This window comes from Misgurnus anguillicaudatus, chromosome 11 (genome assembly GCF_027580225.2).
Source record: "Misgurnus anguillicaudatus chromosome 11, ASM2758022v2, whole genome shotgun sequence".
Lineage (NCBI taxonomy): Eukaryota > Metazoa > Chordata > Actinopteri > Cypriniformes > Cobitidae > Misgurnus > Misgurnus anguillicaudatus.
This window is the reverse complement of record NC_073347.2, coordinates 23,517,037-23,542,844: the sequence shown is the minus strand read 5'-3', so window position 1 is coordinate 23,542,844 and position 25,808 is coordinate 23,517,037. Positions and strand designations below refer to the sequence as shown.

The 25,808-nt window shown below is 38.1% G+C and overlaps 1 protein-coding gene across 7 annotated transcripts in view; it reads right to left on the bottom strand.

Annotated features, from left to right (window-relative positions):
* zmiz1a (zinc finger, MIZ-type containing 1a) overlaps nt 1-25,808 on the bottom strand; it is a 156,204-nt gene that overhangs the window by 12,360 nt on the left and 118,036 nt on the right. For 2 of the 7 annotated variants that reach the window (XM_055171100.2, XM_055171099.2), the window contains exons 6-7: nt 23,899-24,004; nt 9,330-9,365 (exon numbers count right to left, since the gene is read on the bottom strand). In XM_055171100.2, the coding sequence (XP_055027075.1) occupies nt 9,330-9,365; nt 23,899-24,004 (142 nt within the window). Of the gene's footprint in view, nt 1-9,329; nt 9,366-16,085; nt 16,446-16,858; nt 17,453-17,602; nt 17,767-23,898; nt 24,005-25,808 lie in introns of those variants that run through there. The other 5 variants (XM_055171105.2, XM_055171101.2, XM_055171104.2 and 2 more) reach the window with 4 other exon arrangements.

Sequence of the window (25,808 nt, the reverse complement as noted above, 5' to 3'; positions counted from 1 at the left end):
CTGTCATTTCTACGATTCGAAGTGTGTTCATCAGCTTATCAGGTCTTCGGTGAAGCCCGCACTGCAGCAGGCTTCGCGCACTTTACCAACCCAGAAGTCCTTGCGAAAGACCAATCAGACGACGGAAGGGAGGAGTACACACTGACGGGCAACTTCTCTTCCTATTTCCGGCGTCACACTCGAGTCTGTCCCAAAATACGATTCCGGTGCACCCACGTGGACTCGCATCAAGGGTCTCTAAAGTCTGCACTACATGATGTAATCAAAGTGTGGACTCTGAGGAGGACCACAAGTCCGGGAGTGTGCCATTTGGGACAGGGCCAGAGTGTGGTGTGCCATGATGTGTCAAAGACAGCACGCCACACACAAACATATTTTCAATCAGAGTCTCGACTGTGAACACAGAAAATCTCGCAAAATCTCGCGAGACTTCAGAATAATCATGGTGGACGATATGCAGGAAGACATTCAATGATAGTGTTTGGAATAATTTTCACAAAAAAAATCAAGGGATAAAAAGAAAAGGGTTTGGGTGAAGTCGTGAAGACAGCGGAAACATGGACTGGACAAGTTACACAGTGTGCATGAGGTGAGCAATGGTCATAACTGTTTCCGTCTTCCACCAACTCGCTTTCTGATATTGTTTCGTTTCACGTGAGAATCTCAAGATCGTGCGCGCGTTTGTCCTCGGGGTCCCTCCCCACACACATCAGGAGTCCTGATCGTGGATCGTAAATATTAAATGTTAATATTTACGATCCACGATTAGGACGGGTTTGACGTTTTTCCGATCAGGTTCGGACATTCTTAACACCAAGGGAAAATCTGATAAAATAATCTGTAGAACCATCAATATAATCGGGACATAGCTAGGATTGTCAGAAGGGGGGCAATCGGCCCAAAATCAGATTGATTATCTTTTGGTGTGTACCCCACATTAGCAACAGATACTACTAATGATGACTTAATTTTTTATATATTTATGGCAGGAAATTTACAAAATATCTTTTATGGAACATGATTTTTACTTGATTTTTTCCTTATTTATTTTGGAATTAAATAATTCAATAATTTTGACCCATACAAAGTATTTTGTTGGCTATTGCTACGAATATACCCATGTGCCTTATGACTGGTTTTGTGGTCCAGGGTAACATATAGACATTCTTCGAATTTTAACTCCTCATTACACCACACCACAAATTTCCCTTATATTTTCACTGAAACCAAATTCGATATTCAAATTCTTTTAATATTCAAAATCTGTGGTGGTTCAAGCTTGACAAGATTCATTGCGCATATCCTATTTGTCACATAAAATAGACAAAGAAAGTGTTTAACTTATTCTTCTATTTCTACTATGTCTCATTGTTGGCTCTCAGGTACGAACAAAATGAGGCAATAACCGAAAATACGGAAAGTTTCATCACATCTAATTCCCCATCATGTAATTTAGCATGCAATAGCACAATGTAATTTATAAGCACTTAAAGACATTGAATGTTGACAATCTTGCAGAAATATAATATTTTTATCAAATTGAAAAAGCACCCCTTTCATACAGTGTAGAGTGACTCAGCTGCACACAGTGAAGTACAAAAAAAATAAAAATCATATCACAAGCAGACAGAACAGGAACAAAAGCCAGGAACAGTTTCAGTGATGCAGCACCTCATGTCTTCCCCTCCTATCAAACAGCTTCTGCAAGGGACCTTATAAAATATTCCCTTTCCCTTAAAACGGGTTCATACATGGAACAATGCTCCTCTTTCTTCTCCAAATCTACTTCACAGACAGTAGATGAGTAAAAAGAGCACAGGGGGTGGTGTCAAGAGTCCAGAACGTCTCTCTCTCTCTCTGTGTCTGGTGTAGAGAGACAGACGTCTGTCTTGGCTCTTTCCTCTCGAAATCGATCAGCCAGTAATGACTACTAAGACTGCTCAGCTGTCTCCAGCACATTTATTGCTTGAAGAACGTAAAAGAGCACACGGGCTATTGAAAAACACCAAACGGCACACACACGGCTCAGTCTTATTTACCACATGCTTTATTTGTGTGACATTAGTCAGTTTGCGTCTATATTAATAATCATATAAAAAAAAGAAATTCAAGGACACTTAATGCATTGCTTAATTCAGACTGGAGTCCTTCCAAGAAACAGCTTTAAGTTATTCAATATCCCAGCAGCACCCGACTCACTTTCCCTTTGGCGAGTTCAAACGCACAATTACGTCGAAAATCGCGTTTGGGTAAATATATCAAAGGGGTCGGTTTCAGAGGGAACGCTTCTCACCTCTCTGCGACAGGCGTGAAAGCTGTCCCAGCAGGATTCGAGAGGAAGGCTGGAATCACCCACCTACTTCAATGAGAATTATTCTACCCTGCCATTACAGAGAGCTTATCGGCCAGCTAAATCACTACCTCTGCATGCTGGCAAGTGCTATTTTCTCACAAAAGACCAACTTAGAGCTCATATGACAGGTTACAGCCAGACGCCGCCTGCCAATTTTCAACTGTTGTTCCCCGCCTAGCATGCCTCCCACACCTAACAAAGACTAAAGCGCTCCTGCCTCCTAAACTCGGTGAAAAACAACCAGTGCTTAGCTGAATCAACACAGTGCCGCCTGTCAACCTACAGTACAATATTCCTCTTGTCTAGCCAAATGCAACTCTCTCAGAAACAGTATTTGCTGCTGTTTGATTTATGAGTAACGTTTACTTATTATAATGCTATCCGACCAGTAGGGATGCACCAGTGTTGATACTCATATAATAGCCTAATATTTATTATACAAATCAAGAATGTAGTAAGCTACTTGTACCTACAGAACATCACTATGCCATCAAAGGCCTACCATGTATTTATTTTATGAAATACTGCTATGCATATGAAGTAACCGTTTTATAAAAGCAATAAGCCCCGCGAAGCAGTGGTGTTACAGTGCATTTTATAACAGCTAATAAATCCTTTGCCCATCATTTAGCAGAGCGTCTTTACCATATGCATTACATTATAATGTTTCATCCACCAATCACATATTGTTAAGATGATTTTGTCAGGAAAACTGGTAAAAATCGTCCCTGGGGTGGTACCCTTTTAAAAATTACATCTTTGCACCTAAAAAGTTAATTTTTAGTACCTCAGAGGTACATACTGGTACCAAAGAGTGCATATTAGCAAGTACTGGTACCAAATATATACATATCTGTAGATAAATGGTACATATTAGGACCTTAGCTTGGGACTCATTTTAGCATTCCTGAAAAAGGAAAAAAAATGCCTTAAAGGGACACAAATTGTACCTGCTGTGTTGACAGTTTACATTATTTGAATCACAAAAAGTTCAGCTTTTCAATGATATGTAACATAATACTTGATAAAGTTTAATGCAGTGTCCCTCCCGAGGTACACTGGAATTTTAAGGGGTACCATTTTTAGGATGAAATGATCAGGGAGTTTGTTAAAAAGTAATACATTGAGATGTAATAATGCCTTGTTTTTTAGTTATAGCATTCTCAATGTTATTAATAGCAGTTGTTGACAATAATAAACATGCTATATAAGAGATAATTTACAGCATTGCTGACTGAAAATTGCAAATATTAGTGAGTGGCAAAGAGAAAGTTTTTCTAAAACAATAATATCTGTGCATCTTTCATTCCCGTAAAACACCTCTGTTTTTCTCTCATCTATCTCTCATCTCTCATTTAGTCCTGCTTTATTTGCCAGACACCTGCTCCAGAAAGCATTTGTTGAGTGTTATGTTGGCAGTAGTCTGCTGTGCTGGGCATTTCGGTGGCATGGCTCTGTGTTGGGTCTATGACAGCGGGCATTATGGTGGCAGTACTGGCTCACAGCGGTTAGCTCCAGGCAGTGATCCCAGCAGGAAGAGAGGAGCACGGGCGTAGAGCCGGGCCAGCCAGACACTAAAACTGAAGTGTACTTACACCAGCCAGATTTTAATATAGTCTTTGCATAGTTAGTATGCTGTTTATTACCACAACAGAGCAGCTCCAATAACTGCTGTTAAACACTGTGTAATAAAGTAATTTCATGGTGAGAACAAAGACATTAACGGTGTTAGCAGCACATTAATGACTCAGTGTGTCATGTTGTAACAAAACAGTTGAAAATGTTAACACAAACTAGACTTCTAAGTGGTGCTTTCCCGTGTTATGGGAGGTTGCTAGCTAGGGCATTGCATGTTGGTTGCCGGGGTTTGTTACTCTTTCGGAAAGAAGGCACACTCTTGGTGGCCAGACAGACATGCTATCTACGCAAGCTCTACGTCTATGTTCACAGTGAGTCATGTTAGCCATGTTCTGCTGTTCCTAAAGTGCCAGACCGCTTCACTCCGCAGCAGAAACAGTCTTACTGAGAGGACAACAGCCTGTGGCTCTACAGACTTCTGGCAAAACAGACCAGTGAGACAGACACTACACAAACCCACCCACCCCCTCCACGTCTGCTCTTTGTCTACAGAAGAGGCTCTTCAAGCAGGTTTAGTTGGCTTTGAATAACTGACCGGGTAAATCTCCAAATGATCCAGTGTGTAGGGAACCCAGGTCACCTCGGTAACCCTAATCGCCTCTGAAGCCGCCCCAAGAATCTCTACCCTCCGTTGGCCACTTTATTTCTGCCAGCAACCCAACTTGGCCAAACTCACTTTCTCACTCTGTTTTACTGCCTTCAACACCTCATAATAGGATTTTTGATTATGATGATTCTAATAAAAAGTGGGTGGCTGAAAACAGAGGTTACACATATAGTTTACGTTTATTTATTTGACGGACACTCTCATCCAAGGGGCTTACAATGCATACACTTTTACACTTTGTTTTATTAGTATGCGTGTTCATCTGCACCCATTACCTTTATTTTACTAATGCAATGCTAGTTGAGCTACAGAAACAGGTTAGGATAATGAAGTGGGAAAAAAATGTTTTTTTAAAGAATGAATGAAAGAATTTTCCTATTTACTGCATATTCACCGAATGCATTGAGTGCAGCTTTGTAGTGATGCATAAATTATGAAATCAAAGTATTTTAAATACTCAAAGATATATTTTTGACTGGCCCTGTTAGACCACTCAAGTGCTGTTTAAGGGGCCAGTCACACCAAAAGCGTTTATTGCAGTTGCAGGCGCCTTTTTTGAATGATATTCTATGGGCAGGGCGCGTTTGCGCGCTGTTTATGTGCGCCGAGCGCCTTGCGTTTTTTTGCCGCCTGCCGCGCACGCGTTTTTTAAGGAGCGCTGGGAGCGGAGAAGCGCCTAATGTCATTCGCGTCTTTCCATTGTCCAATCGAATGAGGGGAGAGGCGGACCTTACGTTGTGGTGAGGGAAATTTAGAGTTGCTTCGAAGAACTGGACTCCACTCGCTCACTCTCTCCTGTGTGTTTGTGCACCTCTCACCCTCAAACAAGGTCAGAGCAAGCAGCTGACTCTGTGGTTGCTTAGCAATATGAAAAGCCGCGTTTTTAAAAAGGCAGTGCGTCGCGCCTTGCGTTTGCAAGCATTTAAAGCGCTTTTGGTGTGACTGGCCCCTAAATGGTCAAAATGTCCTTTCCCTTCGTTCTCACCCCACTGAGACCATCATATAACATTAGATACTGTCCATGGAAAATGAAAACATTGTAGAGAATTAAAAGTTCTAAAAAGAGAAAAAAGTTGTTAAAATATGTTAAAACCTTGCAACAAGGTTCGAGTTTCAATGTACTAATTAGTTATTACAGTGGATCTCTTAAACAACTGCAAAGCATTTTTAAAATGAGTAAATGCCATGAAATTGTTTGTTATTTAATTGCATTGACTTGTGTTAAAAATGTTATATGTAAATGTAAACTGTTACTAAAACTACAAGCTTAAACTGCCATTTACACAGATCTTGAGTCTACCTCAACTAGCCAAGTAGTAGATAATCTGATAATCTGTCTATTTAAAATACTAGGTCACTGTACCTAATTTTTACAAAATCACTCTAAATTCCTCAATGCAAAGTATTGAAATCTGTAAATGCAGGTCTTTCCCAGTGTTTAAGCAGCTTAAACCTTCCTTTCAGAGAGAGATTTGTGTAAAACCACAATACACAAGGCAGGATAAATTGTATGCTTATGAAAGGGTATACAAGAAGAAACACATAGGCAGAGTTTGGGGCAGTGCCCTGCCGGCCCCCAGAATAGAGCCAATTAGGATTTTGTCTAAGCTATTAATATTAAATATGAGAAATCATATTTTTTGTCTAATCCTAATATTTTAATGAGTAGACTGAGTTAAGGCTAAATTATCTCAATTCATTTAAACCGTATTTAAAAACTAGAAAGCTGCACTTCTCTTGCCAATCTCAAAGCATGCTGTACCCTTAGGGGGCGTGCACACCAAAGCTTTTATGCCCGTGGCCGATGTATGTTTTCAATTGCTTCCAGTGCTTCAAAATTTTTCAAAAAAGCCAGCAGCTAGCGTTTTTCGGTGCTCGGAAGTTTTCCATGCGCAGCGCTGAGCGCCGAGAGTTGAAAAATATTCAACTTTGGGTGAAAAACTCAGCTTGTCAATGTGAGTTCTCACACGGCCATCCAATCAGAGTGGAGAAGGGGCAGGACAAATATCACAACAAACAAACCGGCGCATCATACAACGACTGATAAACAAAGCAGAAGTATCACCCAACCATAATCAGCTAAAAAAAACAGCTGGCTTTCGGCGTCCACCAGGCGTTTTCAGCAGCGTTTAAAAGCTGTGGTGTTCACACCCCCTTAGTTGCCGATAAGTGCCCCCCAAGCGCAAATGTGAAACTCTTAATAATAAAAGCGCATGCAAAGAATTTCTTTACCAGTTGTCCTCTAAAATCTATGCAGAAATATGTAAAATGCAGACATATGTAAAAAGATGCACATATTCTTTCTGCAAGGGACAGTTTACCCAATAATGTATTTTTTCTTACTTTTATTTACTTATCCTTCCAAACCTATATGACTTTCTTTCAGAACATAAAGAGGGGATATTCTGAAGAATGCTTGTAACCAAACAACACCGGCCCCATTGACTTCCATTGTATGTATACAAAACCACTGGTTTTTATCAAAATATCTTCTTTTGTGTTCCTCTTCTTTTGACTTATATCCACACTATTCCTACGCCCCATGACGCTTTGCGCGAATTATGGGTGCGACTTCCGGCACGTACTGTCACTGAACCAGAGCCGGCAATTTTCATGATGATTGCGGTCATAATTTCATGTATGAACCAGTATGAGGATGAAATTAAGAAGTGTCCTGATACATCAAGATATATTCAATCGTTTCATGTTGTTCCTCAGGGTTGAAGGGTCTTCAATGAGCAAATATAAAAGCACAGAGACATGCCGTATCTCTACAGTGGGACAGTCAGTCGATTATTTAATACATGGAATATACAGAGACTTCTTGTTTTTAACCTTTTCAGGTGATGTTTTAAAATGTCACAACTGTCCCAGGTGTGAGGTTTTTTAAACGGCAATTTATCGAGTTTTTATGGCTACACATCAAGCTTCACGCGTTCCGATAGCAGCAGTAACTTATGCTTCTCATTCAACACAATGTAAGTAATTTAAATAAACCATAATAAACATATTAAACTCCTTTTTATGAAAATATTATACAGTAAATAAGACATGAGCTTATGAAATTATTTGCTTAAAAAAATCATTCAAAACATAACAAAAGTAACGATATGCGTAAACACATCACAAACTATTATAAACATTAACTAATAAGCAGTTAATGTCGTAGGCTATATATTATGTACTGTAATCTCATTTTTGTAATAATATATAGTAGCCGAATAAATAAATCAGCATATTTTTATCAGCATAATATGTTGTTTTTGAATAATTACTGTATTTATTGTTCACTGTCAGTTTCTATGAAAGGTGTATGAACTGGATGGATGTGTGAATACAGTTAAAAGATGCATGTGCACCACATAAACATTCAGTTCTTGTGCGTGTATTATAGTTAAAACAACTGTTTTGTAAAGATTTACTGCGTTTGTATCATCTATTATGGCAACCCCTAACTGCACAAATTATGCCGGTCTTCCTGGATTTCATAATAAGCATTAAAATGCCAGTCAAAATGGCAGACTCGTATCCCTCGCAATAGGACTACTATTAGCTGTAGTGGCTCACCGGAAGTTTTACGTCAGGAATAGTGTGGATACAGGTTTTAAAAGACATGAGGATAAATATGAATAAATGTTGACCGAATTTTTATTTTTGGGTGAACCATACCTTAAAAATGGTGATAGGCTACATGGCGAGGTCTATAAATGTGGTCGTCCACCTGTACCAGTGCCCGACAGTACAGCAGGTCTGTGTTCAGGCAGACTGCTATTAATGTCACAGGGCAGATCCACACTTACAACAGAGGCTCATATTTTAATTAAAGCTTCAGCACACACACACAGAGACACACACAGACACATGGTTATTAACCCCTAACAGAGGCTAACGGGCCACAAAGTGACCTCAACTCACACAGAATGTAACCACTCAGGACAGCTGACTCCAATACTACACAGACCAATGTTAACTAATGCCAGAAAACTCAACCTGTTACTAGAATAAAACACTTTGAACAGATTTAAAAAAGCACAACCACAACACTGTCTAATTTGAATGAATACACTATTGCATGTTCGTGTCTATTTCTATCATTGTCAGATGTAATACTGTTAGTGCAGCACTGTGACATCCACACAATACATACTGTACTCACTGACTATACTGTCTGTATGAGAGAATCAAAACAGCTTGATGCTCTTTCATGTAGGAATCTGAAGTACACACAGCACAGTGCATTGTGGGATTCCACTATATTGGGAAAGAATGACTGATGAAACAGAAAATACTAAATCAGCACACGACACAGGGCAGCCCTGGATGTGAGAGACATACGGATGAAAGCTCAATTTCCAACATAAAATGTCACAAAAATGGGCGTATAAAACATCATTCCGGTTTAATGAGCTGTACAGTCCAAGAATAAACTGTACATTCAGTGCCTTAAAAAGGACGACAGGGAAAAAAACATCCTGAGGTAATCTGAAATGACATGAGTCTATGAAACAGGTATGGATGCTCAGTCAGCAGCCAATGACCCACACATAAACACCCCCGCAACAAAGGAAGCACATTAAAAGCATCTGCGTCACTGCGACTCATCTCCTGTGACTGCGCACAAATGAGTAAAAAAACAAAACACAACTGAATGAATGTCCATGGTGACGATGAACAGAGAGAGGGAGAGAGAGCTCTCCACAAGCCAAACAATGCTAGAACACAGAAGAGTACCTGTGTCACTCTGACATCTCCTGCAGGTGGTGGTTTCTGTAGGGTTCAAATTCAACAATTTACTCAAGGGGGCAAAGCAACATCAAGACAATAAAGTATCATTAAGCAGAGTTGACGTCATCGATGGGTGAACAGATGTCCTGGTTGAATTGAGGCGAGTGCTGCCGAAAAATACACATCAGGCTGGTGGTTGTGTTTTGGAACATGGTAATCGATTTCTAGTTTGCCTCAGATGGTTATTAGCTGGTCGATGTGGTGGACCAGCAACAAACCGGCTACCAGCTCATCATTTCAGCTTATGGTAGTCAAGCTGGATTTGTGAAACGTGGTGTTGGGTTGACCACTCAAATCTAGTGTGGACCAGCTAATGGCCAGCTAGAAACAACGTACTAATTTTTGTTTTGGGGATAAACAGGACACGGGTTCTGCTCTATGTTTGCTGAATGAAACGCTGACTTCTCTTTGTTAGAAAATGTATCAAGATTGGCTGAAATATTCCAAGTTGCTTGCACATTTGTCAGAAATTTCACAATTTCAAGAGTTTATTGTAGTTTTGAATTCACTTTTTAGTTCAACATAACATTTTATATGACTAATAACATTTGAAGAGTTTCGTTGCAAAACGAGATAACCACCGTTTTTTTAATTGTTCAGAAATCTCGTTTTTTGGTTGTGCATTCCAATTAATTTCAATGCAACTGCAGTTGGTTTGTTTTGATTTAAACCTTCATAACTTAAAAAATACAGCTAAGTAGTACCATAAAACAAAATAATGACATGATAACATAATAATAAACATGTTTTGACAAAAATGTAAAAAATGGATTTATCTCGTTTTGCAACGAAACTTTTCATTTTATATCAGTGGTCTTCACCAATGCACCACATTGCCTGCACAGAGTCTTGCACGCAAAAGCACAGTAATAGCCTCAATTGTGATATTTATTACATATTTTTATTTTAGCTTGGCTTTTTATATATGTTAAAATTGTAAACAATGATAAAACACATCAACAAGTAGTGTTGGGGGCAACGCATAATAAGTAATGCGCATTACGTAATAATATTACTTTTCTGAAGTAACGAGTAAAGTAACGCATTACTTTATAAATGTTCACATTAATATTAGACTTTTTAAAAAAGTAATGCAAGTTACTTTTCAGTTTAATTAATTCAATTTAAAAATAAAATAATATACTGAATTAAACTGAACATATTAACGTAGAATTACGCACTATGTGCGCCTGAGCAGGAACAGTTTGATTCAGAAACGGAGATGGCAGGCCAGAGCTTGACATTTTTGTAATCATAAAAAATAGGGATGTAACGATTAATCCCATTAAAAATGCCTGTTTGAAATCGATTCTGAATCGCAAGGCTGCGATTCTTTGTTTCATGCACAGCTTGTGCATGTACTACGGCATTTGGTCAGTAGGAAGTCCTTATCAATCTGAAATCATTATGAGACGGAGTCGTTTATAACCTGCATTTACAAAAGCAATTCTCGTTAAACAAAATCATACAAAATATTCTTTATTATCATGAAAACACCTGAAACAATTTGAAGAACAGCGATATAAATATTTCTGTAGACATTTCCTGGAATAGCTTTCGTAATACTACTTCTTCTGTGGCACAAAGGAATGTTCTGCACAAGAGCGCCCCCTGGCTTTGGGATGTGCCGGGATTTCACCGTAATTCTTTAAAATTTATTCATTGAGAAAACGCGCATTTGCACGGTTAATCGTTACATCCCTAATAAAAAACATCTGCAAGGCCTGAAAGAGATCAAGCCTTAGCCAAGTAAGAAAAAGTAACACAAAAGTAACTTAAAAGTAATGTAAGCATTAATTTCCATGAAAAGTAACTAAGTAACGCAATTAGTTATTATTGTAATGCATTACTTTTAAAAGTAACTTTCCCCAACACTGTCAACAAGTAAAATAAAATAAAATTAACATGTAAAACAAAAAAAGTTTTGAGTACACTATATCAAAAAAGTAGCCCTCCAGATTGTTTTATACATTGTGGTAGCCCTTGCTCACAAAAGGGCTGGAGACCTCTGGTTTATATAAAAATGACAAACATTACCTATATTGTGTGAAATACTATCTGTACCTCTATAATAATAACTAAACATGTCACAAATACGCCACACAGAGGATTTCATGACACAGTGGTGTTATAGTTTGATTTATAAGCATGCATCTTGGTGACACTTCATATGACTAACACGCTTGTCACCGTATGAGGAAAATCATTTAAATATCAAATTAGTCACATTAACAATCAAGTCAGTATCACTGAAGATTAAGGTTCAATGCAAGCATATCATTACCCAACTAACATTACCAAATATTAAAATCTTACTGTATATAACTATTAGAAATTCGCTCTTGCACCGGTTAATATGATAAAACAATCACAAAGGTACATTTAGAACTGGAGCTATGATTAATTTAGCATTTTCAAAGAGGTGTAAACACGAACACAGCTACAGTAAACACAATTCAGACTGACTTTGTGGAATTATTTTATATATACCAGTTTGCTATGTGTGATTACAATAATTGTATCATTTAAAGCATAACCATTACCATAAAAGGACAATAGCAATATGAAAAAAGCCATTAATGTTATATTAATATTAATAATTAATTATTCCACCAAGTAATATAGTTCACTTGTCTACTGTAAGCTACATATAACTGCCAAGCAACCAAGCATTTTAGTGCATTTATATAGTACAGTATTTGGTTTCAGATGCACATTTATCTGCATTTAAGAACCTGCTCATCCAAGCAAAATGTGGTCACAACATATGCATTATCCTTATTTGGTTTCAGATATCTATTTATGGTTTATGGTTTGTTTCAATTTGTTACAATATTCTACTACTTTTATTCTACATTTACCATTGCCGCTGGGTACAAAATGGACAATGTTTGCACTGGGAAATGTGCACTTTATCAGGGTCTGTGACAAAATTTATTAAATGCATTGCTAGTGTATATATAAACGTTTCATCTAATGCAAATGCGGTAATGCAATTACGCGTCTGAGTGGAATTTAACTTCCGGTCTCTGTCTGTTTAATGGTCTGACTGAACTCTGGAACAAATACCTCAATCGAAAATAACAAATGTTTTGGTTTACTAAAGACAAGGAAAGATGGTGATATATATATATATATTCATATATATATTATACTCCTACAGTATATATAAGAGGATACTGTCACTTTTACTCTACACCATTAAGAATGTTTTTTAATCATCTTAGGCAGTCTATTTGTCACTTCTGTCACTTAATACAAGTGCAGGAAAAAGGGGACGGATTATAAATCTGTTTCCCTTTGATAATTTGACTAATTTGTTACTTCATGCTTATGGTAATTGGCAATAATAATAATTAATGCCAGCAATCTTCACATACAACCTCTCAAAACACATTTTACTTGAATGAAAAGCCACAAAAATTTATGTAAATGTCTCCCAAAAGAAGTAACAAGTGTACTTTTAGACAGCTTGAAAATTTGAACTGATTTGTATGCTAAAACGTTAGAATAACATTTGAATGTTTAAATGAAGTCAAGCCGGCAAACACAAACAGCACATCTGCAGAAAGCAGAGAGCTATTAAAAGCTCCTCACCGCTGAGGAGGAAGTTCACACATAAACAGCAGGATCTTGATTATAGCAAACCATTGTTTATTTCCCCATCTCAGTACATAGTCTGAGGCTAAGAGCGTTAACCAAAATTCACTCGAACAACACCTGTAGATTTACCTGGAGCAGCATATTATCCCTACAACACTGCATGCAGCCTTTAAATGCCATCCTGTAGCAGCCACAAACAACTATTTACTATAAATATCTTGGGATTGTGCTTAGATCTGGGACATTACTGTAGAGCACTCAAATTAAGGCAGGTTTCTGCTAGCTAAATATACAACAGGGCCTTACGTTCGGCAAAGTCTTGTTTTTCCAACAATACTTTTTATGAGTACAGTATTGTGCTCCCTGGGGATCGAACCCATGATCTCTGTGCTGCTACAGTACAGGAATCTCTATAAGCTATTAAAAATTCCCATGTCTGCATTTTGGGAAGATAACATTTACTTTTTCAAGTCCAGTTTCTTTTTAAATCATCTCTACGACCAATCAAACATAAAATAATCCCTCCAGAACCCTAAATGCAAACTTCTCCACCAATGATTTACAGCTCTGTTAAGAATGAACATGCATGTGTAGTAAATCGCATCCATGCACTGATAAAACGAGGATTCTCTATTTAACTGGCTGAGCAGTTGGAGCCATGCTGTCGCCGGGCTCATGTCAAACTGCTATAAGACTGACAAAAACACTGTGTCTCAAATAGGTCAGCTCTCCTCCTGCAGATAATCAAGTCCACTCTGACCCTCTGTGTGTGAGAAACAAGGATCTAGGTCATACCCAGTCAGCTGTTACGGCTCTATCATGTGCGGGACTTGAAAATGCAGTTGTGTTTTATGAGCCCCATCCCACCACTTAGAAATTGAGATTACATATTCTGCTCGTTGAGAGGAGGCATTTAAAGAAACAGTTCACCCCCAAAATTTTCTCATTTAATCATGTTGTGCCCTTACTGTTTGTTCACACCAGACGGGTTTGAGGCGTCAAATTCGCGTCTACCACGCGTAGTTACGCGTGAACATTTTTAGTGTACTCGCTTCATTCACGCATGTAAGCCGCGCGTGAAATTCTAGTCAGAGACATTCACGCAGAAAATTAAAGTCATGGGAGGGGCTTCTGCAACTCCGCTCGCTTCCTGTAATCACCTCACTACTAGAGCAAGCTCCTGATTGGTTACAGCGCCACATTTTTCTGCCAAAGTTCAGTTTTTTCAACTTGCGCGTTTCCCGCGATAATGCTCCATTCGTGCTGCGAGACCTCCAGACGTGCGTCAATGCTCTCTCTCTCTCTCTCTCTCTCTCTTTCATACAATAAAAGTGGATACATTTAAAAAAAATACCAATGATTGAGTAAAATATGGACAGAGCCAACAATTGGGGTTAAATTATTCGAGACAATATTATGTTTGGTTACAACAACCCAGCATAGGTTAACTGAAAAACAATTATTGAGTTTGTCCATATTACTGGGTTGGAAAAACCCATCATTTTTTAGAGACTTGAGCCTTCAAGCTATAGACCCCTTCAAGGTTTGTAAACATTGAATGACGATCGGGTGAGCGCGCAGCATGGGGTCAAACTGTTCATACCATTTAGGCTTTATAATTCAATCTTACAGGGCTGAAAAATGATGACTTACCTCAAATGAAGTGAGCACTACTAAAACACAAGCCTCTTTGATATTTGCATTGTTAATTGCTTGCAGACGCAGATGTTGTATTTTTTTGTTTTTGAGATTCTGCATGAATCGCGAAAACTTAACGGAAGACCTGGTGCGATTTTCACAGCCCACGACGTAAGTATGCATTTTTGACGATTTTTGACGAATAATACGCAACTCAATTTGCTGTAAATGACTTTTCTGACCCCGACATGCGCAGTGGGAACCGCCTGTGACGTGAACCGTGAAGGGGTCTATAAAAGGCAGTAACACTTTACAATACAGTTGTATTTATTAGTAAATGCATTAGCTAACAATAAAGGGAGATTCCACTTTTTTTAAAAATGAAAATTTTCCAGCTCCCCTAGAGTGAAACATTTGATTTTTACTGTTTTAGAATCCATTTAGCTGATCTCCGGGTCCGGCGCTAGCACTTTTGGCATAGCTTAGCACAATCCATTGAATTTAATTAGACCATTAGCATTGCACTAAAAATAACTACAGAAGAGTCAAGTTTTAAATAAGAAAAATATCCAAACTCTTTGGTTATTTTTTAGCGCAATGCTAATGGTCTAATCAGATTCAATGGATTGTGCTAAGCTATGCTAAAAGTGCTACCACCAGACCCGGAGATCAACTAAATAGATTCCAAAACAGTAAAAATCAAATGTTTAACTCTAGGGGTGCTGGAAAATAAGAATTTTTTTTTTTAAAGTGGAATGTCCCTTTAACTAACAATAGGCATTAATTTATCTTTGCTTATGCTGATTAATGCAAATACAATTGTTTGGTGTGCATTAACTAATTTAAACTATTTAAAAAAACGTATCACTAAATGCTAACATTAACATGAACTAACAGATAAAATCTAGAAGTATTGTTGGATCAAATTAGATAAGATTATATTTGTTAACTCTTTCCCCGCCATTGACGAGATATCTTCTCTCTGTTCTTTCATTTGGTATATTGAATGTTTATATATTTGAAGAAGAACATTTTCTGGAAGGCATTAAACTTTTGTGGAAATCATGAAAAACGCTGGCGCTGGCTGGCAACTTTTTTAAAAAACGCTGGCGGTGAAAGAGTTAACATTAGTTAATGCATTATTGTAAAGTGTTACCCAAAAAGAGCAAGCAAGTATCATAAAAGTTTTCCACTTGCCTACATTCCAGATCTCGCTTAACAGCAGTTCACTTTTGTATCATAAACTGGGGCAACTTTTTAAATATATCTTACTTAAAATAACTCCCTTTGCTTTCTTAAAAAAAATAAAGAGTTATGCATGTTATAAAAGACATGAGGTTAAGTATGTTTTCCTATGCAGTCTGTGCATACACCTGTCTGACACTTGCACAATCAGCAACATAATCCTACTCCGACTACCGTACATGTCTGTCACGTGCATTCAGCCTCGCTCTGACTTACCAACGGCCGAGATCTGTGCCTCTCATTGCAGTCTTCTCATAAATGGGATTCAAATAGCAGGCAAAGAGGAACTCCAGAGAAATCTACAAGCTTCCTCTCGATCTCTGTTTTTGATTGTCTGTTTCTCAGGGGCACCCTAGCTCTCTCTGTTTTCTCTCTCTTCGCCCGTCCAGCGACTGCACAATACGCATCAATTATTCAGCAGCGGTCTCTGGGTTTCCAGTGCAAAGCCAATCACAGATGGAGCTCTGTGCTAATGGGCTCCTGCTATACCTGGCTCCTCTGCTCGAAGCCGTAGCCCACGGGGAATCAGGTTAAGCGCTTCAAACCTTTACACGTGCACACTCACGCAGAGAGAGAGAGAGTCCTTAGAAGCTATATTAGTGGTTGTAATACTAACATAATGATATTTACAACAAATCCATACTGCTCGAGCTAACCCTCACAAAAACAAGTTATAAGCTACATAAAAGGCCAATTCAAATAGTGGGGACCATGACCTTTGTCTTGCAATTGCAATGGTCTACTAATAGAGCTGCAGAAGTCACTTTTTATACATTTCATTATTTTTGTGAGGATATTCTTTAAAACCGTAGACAGTCAAAACAATGACAGTGAATTAAATGCCTGTAAACTGCCAGCAAAGCAAAACCACAAAATGAACAGGAAGCACTGTTGTGTTTCAAAAGGGTTAAAAAAAGAAAGGGGAGAGGAGGGTGCAGGAGAAAATGAAAAAAATGGATACGAAGAAAAAGCAGCAAATCTCATCTCACCTCACATGTGTTGCTAGTGACGTCCACATGCTCTGTAGTCCTTTATTTAAAACCCTTATTGCTTAGACATGGATGGAAAGATACATGAATGAGGCCACACATGCACACATACATACATCTATGCAATGCGACGGCCACTTTGCCAGAAGGGCGGAAGGGGGGGAGAAGCATGGGTGGCTCACATTTCAAACTTGCAAAGGGAGAGGCGGGGCCTATCACGGCAGACGGGCTGTATCTTGGCTCGTGACCAAACCATCAGGAGAAAGACACAGAGAGCAAACAACAAGCTCAAATCAATTCAGTTAAAGCCGTGTTCGCAGCCTGCGATTACTGCTATCAAAGCGTGTGAATCCCATCTATTGAAAAGCCTAATCACATGAAAGTGATATAGAAATCCATCAGACCACTCACGCTAACTGAGCCCGGGGCCGGCCCTCCTGAGTGTCATGTGAGGGTGAAATGAATGGAAACCGTGTTAGTTTTAAGTGCCTAACTTGACACTTGCTAACATTGCTAATTACACACATCCAAAAGTGTTGAATATCAGAAAGACATCCAGTACTTCCCCGGCTGTCAAGGCACCGCTCCGTTAATGAAATAATACATAGCTATTCTTCAGTCCTTGAATTAGTGCGGCATAATCTGCTAATAAAAGCATTGTATGCTTTCTTGACGCACGCTGTAACAATTTCCACTGGCAGCAAATTAGGAGTAATTCATTAAAAGCTCCCTAAAAAGACTTACAATGTACCACGATGCATCAGACCTCCGCGCGCGCACTGTCTACGTCTCTCCGGCCGGCATGGAAGCGCCGAGCATGACGGATACCTTTAATATCAAGCTACGGGAGGGCGAAATAACTCAGAGAAAATGAGAAGACAAGTGAAGGCTACAGGCTACATGAAAAAGGAGGTGAAGAGCTCAAACTGGTTCAAACAGGAACTTGAGCTTCCTTTAACTTTTACTGCAAAACAGTGAGTCATAGTTCTCCACCAACACAGACAACGATCACAGTAAATGACTCTCTTCTGCTCGACACTTTCTTACAGTACATTTATTAAAACAATACATAACTAAAGGGCCTAAGGTAAATTTTCAATGCAAGTTTAAAAAAAATGGAAATGGAAATTTTACTCCAGAGCTGGATGACTATTATACGTTTAAATTATATGACTAAATAGCACATTTAGTGGTCTCAATTTGGCCAAATGCAAAGTGATCACAAGCTGTCAAATTCACTTTGCTAGGCTTTAAAAATCTAGCATATTAGGTCATGCTTTAAATTAGCATTTGCACGCTACACCAAAACTATACCACTACACAAATATGCTTAACAATCTCAAAACTTCAAGTTACTTTAAGCTGTTACTTAAACTAAGTTATTGTTTTTCTCCTTAGATCACATCTTGTCAAGTCAGTGTCTAAAGTGAGCCAAGACTTTCACACCGGATATTTATAAGAACTCAGTTATAGGGACCAAATACTGGGGCTGTCCCCAGAGAACTAAAATGTTCCCCAAGGGCATCTTTCTTGTGCTTAAAATGTAAGGTGCCACTGACACTACTGTACAGTCTAGTAAAAAAAGCTGACACTGGGACATTTCTTTTAAATAATTTCCCAATTTTGGTACATATATGCAAACAAATATGTACAGTACAGTGCAAAAGTCTTAAGCCACCATGCTGCTACCATTAGATTTGTTGTTTTTGCAATGTTATCGTGATCATATATAATTAATTCTCAGTCTCTTTAATAGAATACAACCAGAAAATTCAGGAAATGTTTATGTAGTATTAAAAATAGTAAAAGTATAAGCTGAAGTGTCAAGTATTTACGGTAAACTCCACTTCCACTTAAGCAATAGCTGGCAGCTGCAGGATCTCTTATACTTAAATTGAATTAAATTCTAATTTCTAATTCTAATCGAATGAATTCAGGACTTCAATCTCCTCAAAAAAGTTCAAGATGTGTTTATTTAGTGCCAAGAGAGGTCATACTAAATACTGACTGATGCCTGAAGAACACATTTAGTTCTAAAAATTGTTTTTATTTTTATTTTGTGTACATATTTCCTGAATTTCTGTTTGTATTATTAAAACTTTGCTAAAACAACAAAGCTGGTGACTTTTGCACAGTACTGTATGTCTGAGGTGCAATGAAGTACTTTTTGAAAGCGTACCACCCCTGTGACCTCCAGGGACCATTTTTTTCTGACAGTGTACTATATTAAAGAAATATTGGAGCAGATAATAAACTATAAAAAAGGCATGAGGCCCCTTGTGTCTATAAGAGCAAAGTCTAGCAGATCTGGAGCATAAGAAAATTACTGAAACATTGCCAAGTGATTACATCAGAAGGCAAGAACAGAATCTGTAGAAAAATCTGTGAAACAGATATCACTGCTTTAGATATTCTCATAGACGACTGTGACCCAATAATTGTCTACTGTATTCTTTGATGTAGCAAACTCAAAGATTTCTGAAGTGTGAAGCAGACGGAGGGGTGGGCAGGGTTTGTGGTATCTCAAACCAACGGGGAGGTCCCCGGACTTGAGTTTCTTGTGTATTTGCACTTGTCTCCTCTCTGTAAACCATGTGTGTACATGACATGTGAATTACGGCTGGGTGCTGGAAAACGATCCGTCACCCTTGACATGGCGGATTGGTTGCTCTCCTGACGTGCCTTCCAGCTGGGCTGATTTACAACCTGCTGACAGACTTTCTATGTAGAGCAGGAGCATTCCTCAACATTGCATTGAGAGGTCTGTTTCCTTTCTTTCGCTCAGAGAACTGCCAATGCTTCAATCTGACTTTGATAAGCAGGTGCGTCAAACGACTATATATCTGAATAAACAAGGAGAAATAAGGCCAGAAAATGTTTTTATGTAAAAATAACGCACTCATTAAAAGATAGTGGCATTGCTTAAGATTGTTGTTAATAAACCTGCCATTTCAACTCTTTTTCATCTACAAAACTATATACTGTATAACCACTTGCCCACTCTGGAGAATAAGGCAATGGACATGTAAGGGACTAAAACAGATTTTATAAAGAAAACCAAAGCATTGTTAAAAATCCTGTGCTTAATGTGTTTTGCACTTCTTGCCAAATTTACTCAATAACTGACATTTACAAACCTTTAGAGTTGAGACACACCTTGTAATTATCTTGTCGCAACATCTCACTCCTAACAATGCAGCACTTTCTCCAGTGTGCGGACACAAACGCAATTCGGAAAGTTTATTTTCTTTATTTTTTAGGAAAATGTTTAATAATGACAGGCTTTCTTCATACAAGTGAGAAACATGCCTTAATAGACCAACACATTAGCTGTCACTCTCTCAACTAATGTGCTCTTGATTAAATATCAGCATGACAGGTGCGGAAAGATTTGATGTTGATCTAAAACAGCACACTGTTGCAACTGACAGCATATTGTTGAAACGCTGTGGAAATGCGATTGTGATGGCGTGCAAAATTAACATATGCCCGACAAAAGCTCCTCAGACGGGGTATTTAGTGTTACAGACGCAGCTATGTGCACTAAAGAGGGAGATTTTAGACAAAGTAATTATCTTATTGCTTTGGCAGCAGGGTGCCAACCATAGCCGGGGTTAAAAAAGTCTGTTAATAGCATGTAAGCAAAGCAGATCAGACTCAATAAGACACACACACACGCACGCACGCACGCACACACACACACACACACACACACAGTGGATGGATAATTCCCATAATCACAGATTAATACTGTTAGATCCCACTGACAGAGAGGTCAGTATTCACAAACCAGCAAACCACACGTCTTACACATTTTTAAAGATCGGCTGAAGATAGGATGCAAATATTTGTTCTCATCTTGAACTGGTTTTCGCTTTCTTTCGTCACTGATAAATATGTTTAAGAATATAGCTCGAAGAATATTAATCGAACACATGACCGACTTCACATTTTGCATAGAGAAAATGAAGACCATTTAGGGCCATTACAATTTTTCGCATTATGACATTTTTATCATAATTAACCAACTTACAATGTCTTATTACTGTTTAATTTTCGATATTTACATTTATCTAAATGCTGTAATAAAATTACTTTCAATTTAAATTAAAATATATTTTTAAACCATGTATAACAAATATTACCAGATGTAAATACTTTAAATAATATAATATTTAATTATAAATTTATTATATAAAAATAAAAAATATTGGTAACACTTTACTTGAAGATGTTCATAAGACTGACATGACACCTTCATAATCATGACATGAGATGTGTCATGAACATGAAGGAGATTTTATGCATGTTTATGACTGTCTTTGTTTTGACAACTTGACATAAACCAATACATCATAATGTGTCATAAATCTGTCATAAACATGACATAGCAAAATAATTATCAAACTTAAGAAACTACTTAGGTTTATGGGTTAATGTTACATTAAAATGTCATTTAAATGTCATTAAGTGTTAATACTATGTCAAATAATTTTAAATACCTTAACAAAATGCAAGAGACAAGTCAAAATATTATACTTAACTTTACCTATGTGCACAATACATATAAAACTGACAACTAACAGAACTTGTTCTTCCTCACACAAATGGGTTCTGACATAGAAGAAAACAAAACACATTAATTCAAATAATTATTTTAATGTTTTTATTTAGTTTTAGGTGAATTGGTTTCCAAATGCAATAAAATTTTATCAATTTTAATTATTATTATTGAATGGTTGAATTTATTTGTTAAACACATGGAGGAAACTTAAAAAAAACATTATGAACTGAAGAATATTCATGACATAGTTATAAAACTATTTGACAGACTATTAACAGTTAATGACACTTTAATGACACATTATATTTGTACCACTGTAGTTGAGGTCAAGAGAAATATTCATTTTATAAAACTATTTGACAGATTATTAACACTTAATGACATTATAATGACAAATTATATTTGTATCACTGTTAAAAGTGGTCAGTTATGTTGTCTTGGTAATGTCAAGTTGTCATGACAAGTTATGATGTATTGGTTGATGTCAAGTTGTCATGACAAAGACATCTCAAACAATGTCATCTTTGCATTAAAAATTACATAATTGAATAAATGACACTTAAATACATTTGTCATACGTGCATAAAATCTCCTTCATGTTCATGGCACGTGTCATGTCATGAATATAAAGATGTCATGTCAGTCTTATGAAGACCCCTTCAAGTAAAGTGTTACAAAAATATTTATATATTAATATAATAATAATAATATTTTTTGCATTCAGTAATGAGAATTATAATAATAATAATTTTCATTATGTAAAATATTAAGACTATTTTGTACTCTCGATTACGGTGTGAAATATGACCCAAACAATTTCCTTTATAAATTTACTTTGATATAAAATCCTCCTTATATCCTTATGTGTGCGCTTAATTTATCACAATTGCCAAAATCTCCTCTTAAGCACAAGTAAATCATCCAAATGACTACTTTATATCACTACAACTGTTACAAGGTAACATTTACAAAAGTTCAAACTATATCACTTGCATTAACCTTTCAAGACATCCCTTGGCATTTATACATTTCAGCTGCTTAACATTCTTTTACGAAAGATAAAACTGTATTTCTGGTTATAAGCGGCTGACTTTCGCCCACCCTCGCAGTCAGGTGGCAACTGCATTGTATATCACAGAGACAGCAAAACAAGACGAATCCATTCTGCAGGCAGTGGCTGCTTCTCCGCAGCCCACTGATTGTGCATTGATCGTGTAATGTGGGTGTGTCGCGCCACTCTCAGGCTCTGGGTGAGCCAGACACTCAACTCCGGTGTGTGGTGTCCAGTGGCCGCCCCTCTGTCGCCATCCTGCCTGTCACTGGATTTTTCGCTGGGGCTGCACTTTCTCGACCAGTCCCTGACCCACCATATGCATCTCTCTCTCTCTCTCTGTCTCTCTCTGTCTTGTCTTTGTTGCTCTTTCTGTGTGTGTGTTTGTGTGATAAAGACAGATAAAGAGAGAAAAAGTGAGAAAGAGAGTAAAGCATCAAGGGGGACAGAAAACGAGAGGGATGGAAAGAGCAGGTTTATGAGACTGAGCTGTGCCACTGTCGTCTCTGTGTCTGGGGCGGCAGACGCCCTTATGATTGAGGTAAGATGGATGCCCTCATGATGCACTGAGAGAGAGGATGTCTGACTCATATCTACTTCCAGACATTTCTTTATCATCCAATATTTAGAATTAATCCACTGCTATACACCGAGTATATGCTTCAACCGAAATAAAGGCCATTTTTTGGTCCGCTAATTAGAACAATTAATTTATTTTTTATTCACAAAATATCTCATGCAAACCCATCACGTCAAGGTTGAGAGCCTCTAAACGAACCCATCACAAATGAGGTAATACCGCACAATAGGAAAAAAAACCACACTTCTGGAAGACCCAAGGTGTCCCGCAGTAACCGTGGTTTAAATGGACAGTTTATCTTCATTCTCAACAGCAAGCCGTGTCAGGCTTTCTCAAATGAAGTACACTCACACACCTCAACCCCACAGATTGCCAACCATCTATCTCTGTTTGGCTGATGCCCGTCTGCAGTTCACTTTGACAAATGTACAAGAACAGGACACTCAGCTTTGGCTGAGAAGGTCAGGATTTCAAACAGAGCTGATTACAAAGCGATGCTGCTTTGCTGATGGATGACTGTTGGAAAGTGAACTCTGGAGCTTTATCGTTGAATTATACGAGGGCGGTTTTGGCATGCCGAGAGCCCATGCGTAAAATCGTCACAACCTCGCAAAGTTATCGCCTTGTGATGTCTTAAGGAGATGGGACAAAGGAATGTGAATGGATGCTAATGCATGGCCGTGTGCTGTGATTGTATAATGCCGCAATTAATAGATTTCCTGTCATGTCGCTGAATGAGAAATGTGGATTCATTACAGGCAGAGTGGTTGTCTGGTATTAATAGCAAATAATGAGTGAAACGACACGCTGCACAGAAAAGACAGAACCACACGTGGAGGTCTTACCTGCAGACTTCGGGGTGAACTTGTCGCGGTTTGCCGCGCACACGGCCAGGAGCCGATAGCCGAGGTCCAAATCGAAACCCTGCTGTGCTGCAACCCGGCTTACGACCTGTAAGGAGAAATCAGGTGTGTGTCAAAGTGTGTAGATTTGTCTGCACATGTGTGTCCGTTACTTGAACCTGTTGAGACTGAAATTGCATATGCAAACACACAGCTTGAAATGTCCTAAACTCACTCTTTAGCATTGGAGCTATTACATTTTTCAATAGTCTACATGAGCAATATGCAATTAAGCTTCCTTGAAAATCTACCCCAGACTCCCACGGGAGACAAAGAACCGGCGGTATCCGCACATCACTCGGCTCTAGCCCCCCCTCTTCCTTGTACACCAAATATCTCTGTAAAAACTACTCATAAAAGAGCAATTTCCCTTTTTTAGTGCAATCATATGAAATATTTATATAAGTGCATGAATAATGTATTTAAAGATAAAACAGCCACCTCCACTGATACCGAACAGTGTTAAGACCGTGTTGATATTTGCAGGGCACGACTGATGAGTTTTCCCCAGAGATCTTGCGACTGGTACACAGACGTTACTGTTTGTTCACTGAATGCCCTGATCTGCAGACACCACAGCCCACGTTTGGCCCCTTCAACTCAAAACTCTTTTTTTCAAAGCATCTTGTGATTATTGTTGGCAATCTCAAAAGCCTTTAAATAAAATCCTAAAGCCACAAGTAAGACATAAGTGGTACTGTAGGTAACAAAACTACTACACAGATTATTAAACCAACACTGTATTGGGTAAAATCTGATGTTTAAGCTTTTGAAAGTATACAGCAGGGATGGAGATTTTTATGAATTGAAAGTATCCTCTGTGATTTTGGCAGCGTAAACCTTTTAATAAACCGTAAAGTTATTCTATTGAATGTTTTCTATTCTATTGAAAATGATTTGAAGTTCAACATATCCATGTTTATCAGCTTAATCATTTTCAAAGGATCATGTAAGTGGTCTGTTAGAATTGTATGCATTTTTTGCAATATTTTATAAAGTTTAATATTTCTAAAGTGCTTTTTTGATATTTATGATTGATTTTTTATGATAACACTTAACATTAAGATTGCATTTGTTAACATTAGTAAATGTATTAGCTAACATTAATGATGAGGAATATAGTTTATCATTATTAACATCTTTGTTAATGTTAGTTAAATGGCAATGTAATTGTTTATGTTAGGGATGCACCGAATATTTGGCCACCGAAAATTTGCGGCCGAAAATGGCCCAAAAGAGCATTTTCGTCCGAAAGACTTTTATCACCGAAACAATACGGCCGAAATGTTGTGATGACGCAAACAGAAACCGCAACCTGCACATGCTTGTCTGAAGCAACATCTGCGGAGTGGACATATTTAACCGCAAAAAGGCGCTAAAGTGAGCAGCTTTCTGTAGGCACATGCGGTTGAATGTGTCAGACGTGATCGATCAGGACTCTTGTAAACTTTAGAGAGAGTTGCGCTAATGTGTGTCATACTGTACATTAACATACATTTGGCAAATAACGCAATGAAAAACGACGTAACGTTTTTATGTTGAGCAACTGTTTATGCTGCGGTGTTGGGGATTGCGCGTGTGCGCGCGTTTAAGGGCACTCAGTAGTGCATACGAGAGACGCGTTTCAAAAAACAAGAAAACATAAAATATTTCTGTTATTGACAGGGCACATACAGACAAAATGATCTCCACAGTATTCTTTTTCTAATAAAAACATTTGTTTATGTCTTAAGTGTATGTATAGATTACAGTCAGAAATCAGTCTGTGCTTAATTGGTCTTAAAGGGTCAATAAGTAGGATTTACCTCCATCTAGTGGTGGAAGTGTATTTTACATTCAAACAAACAGTGCTC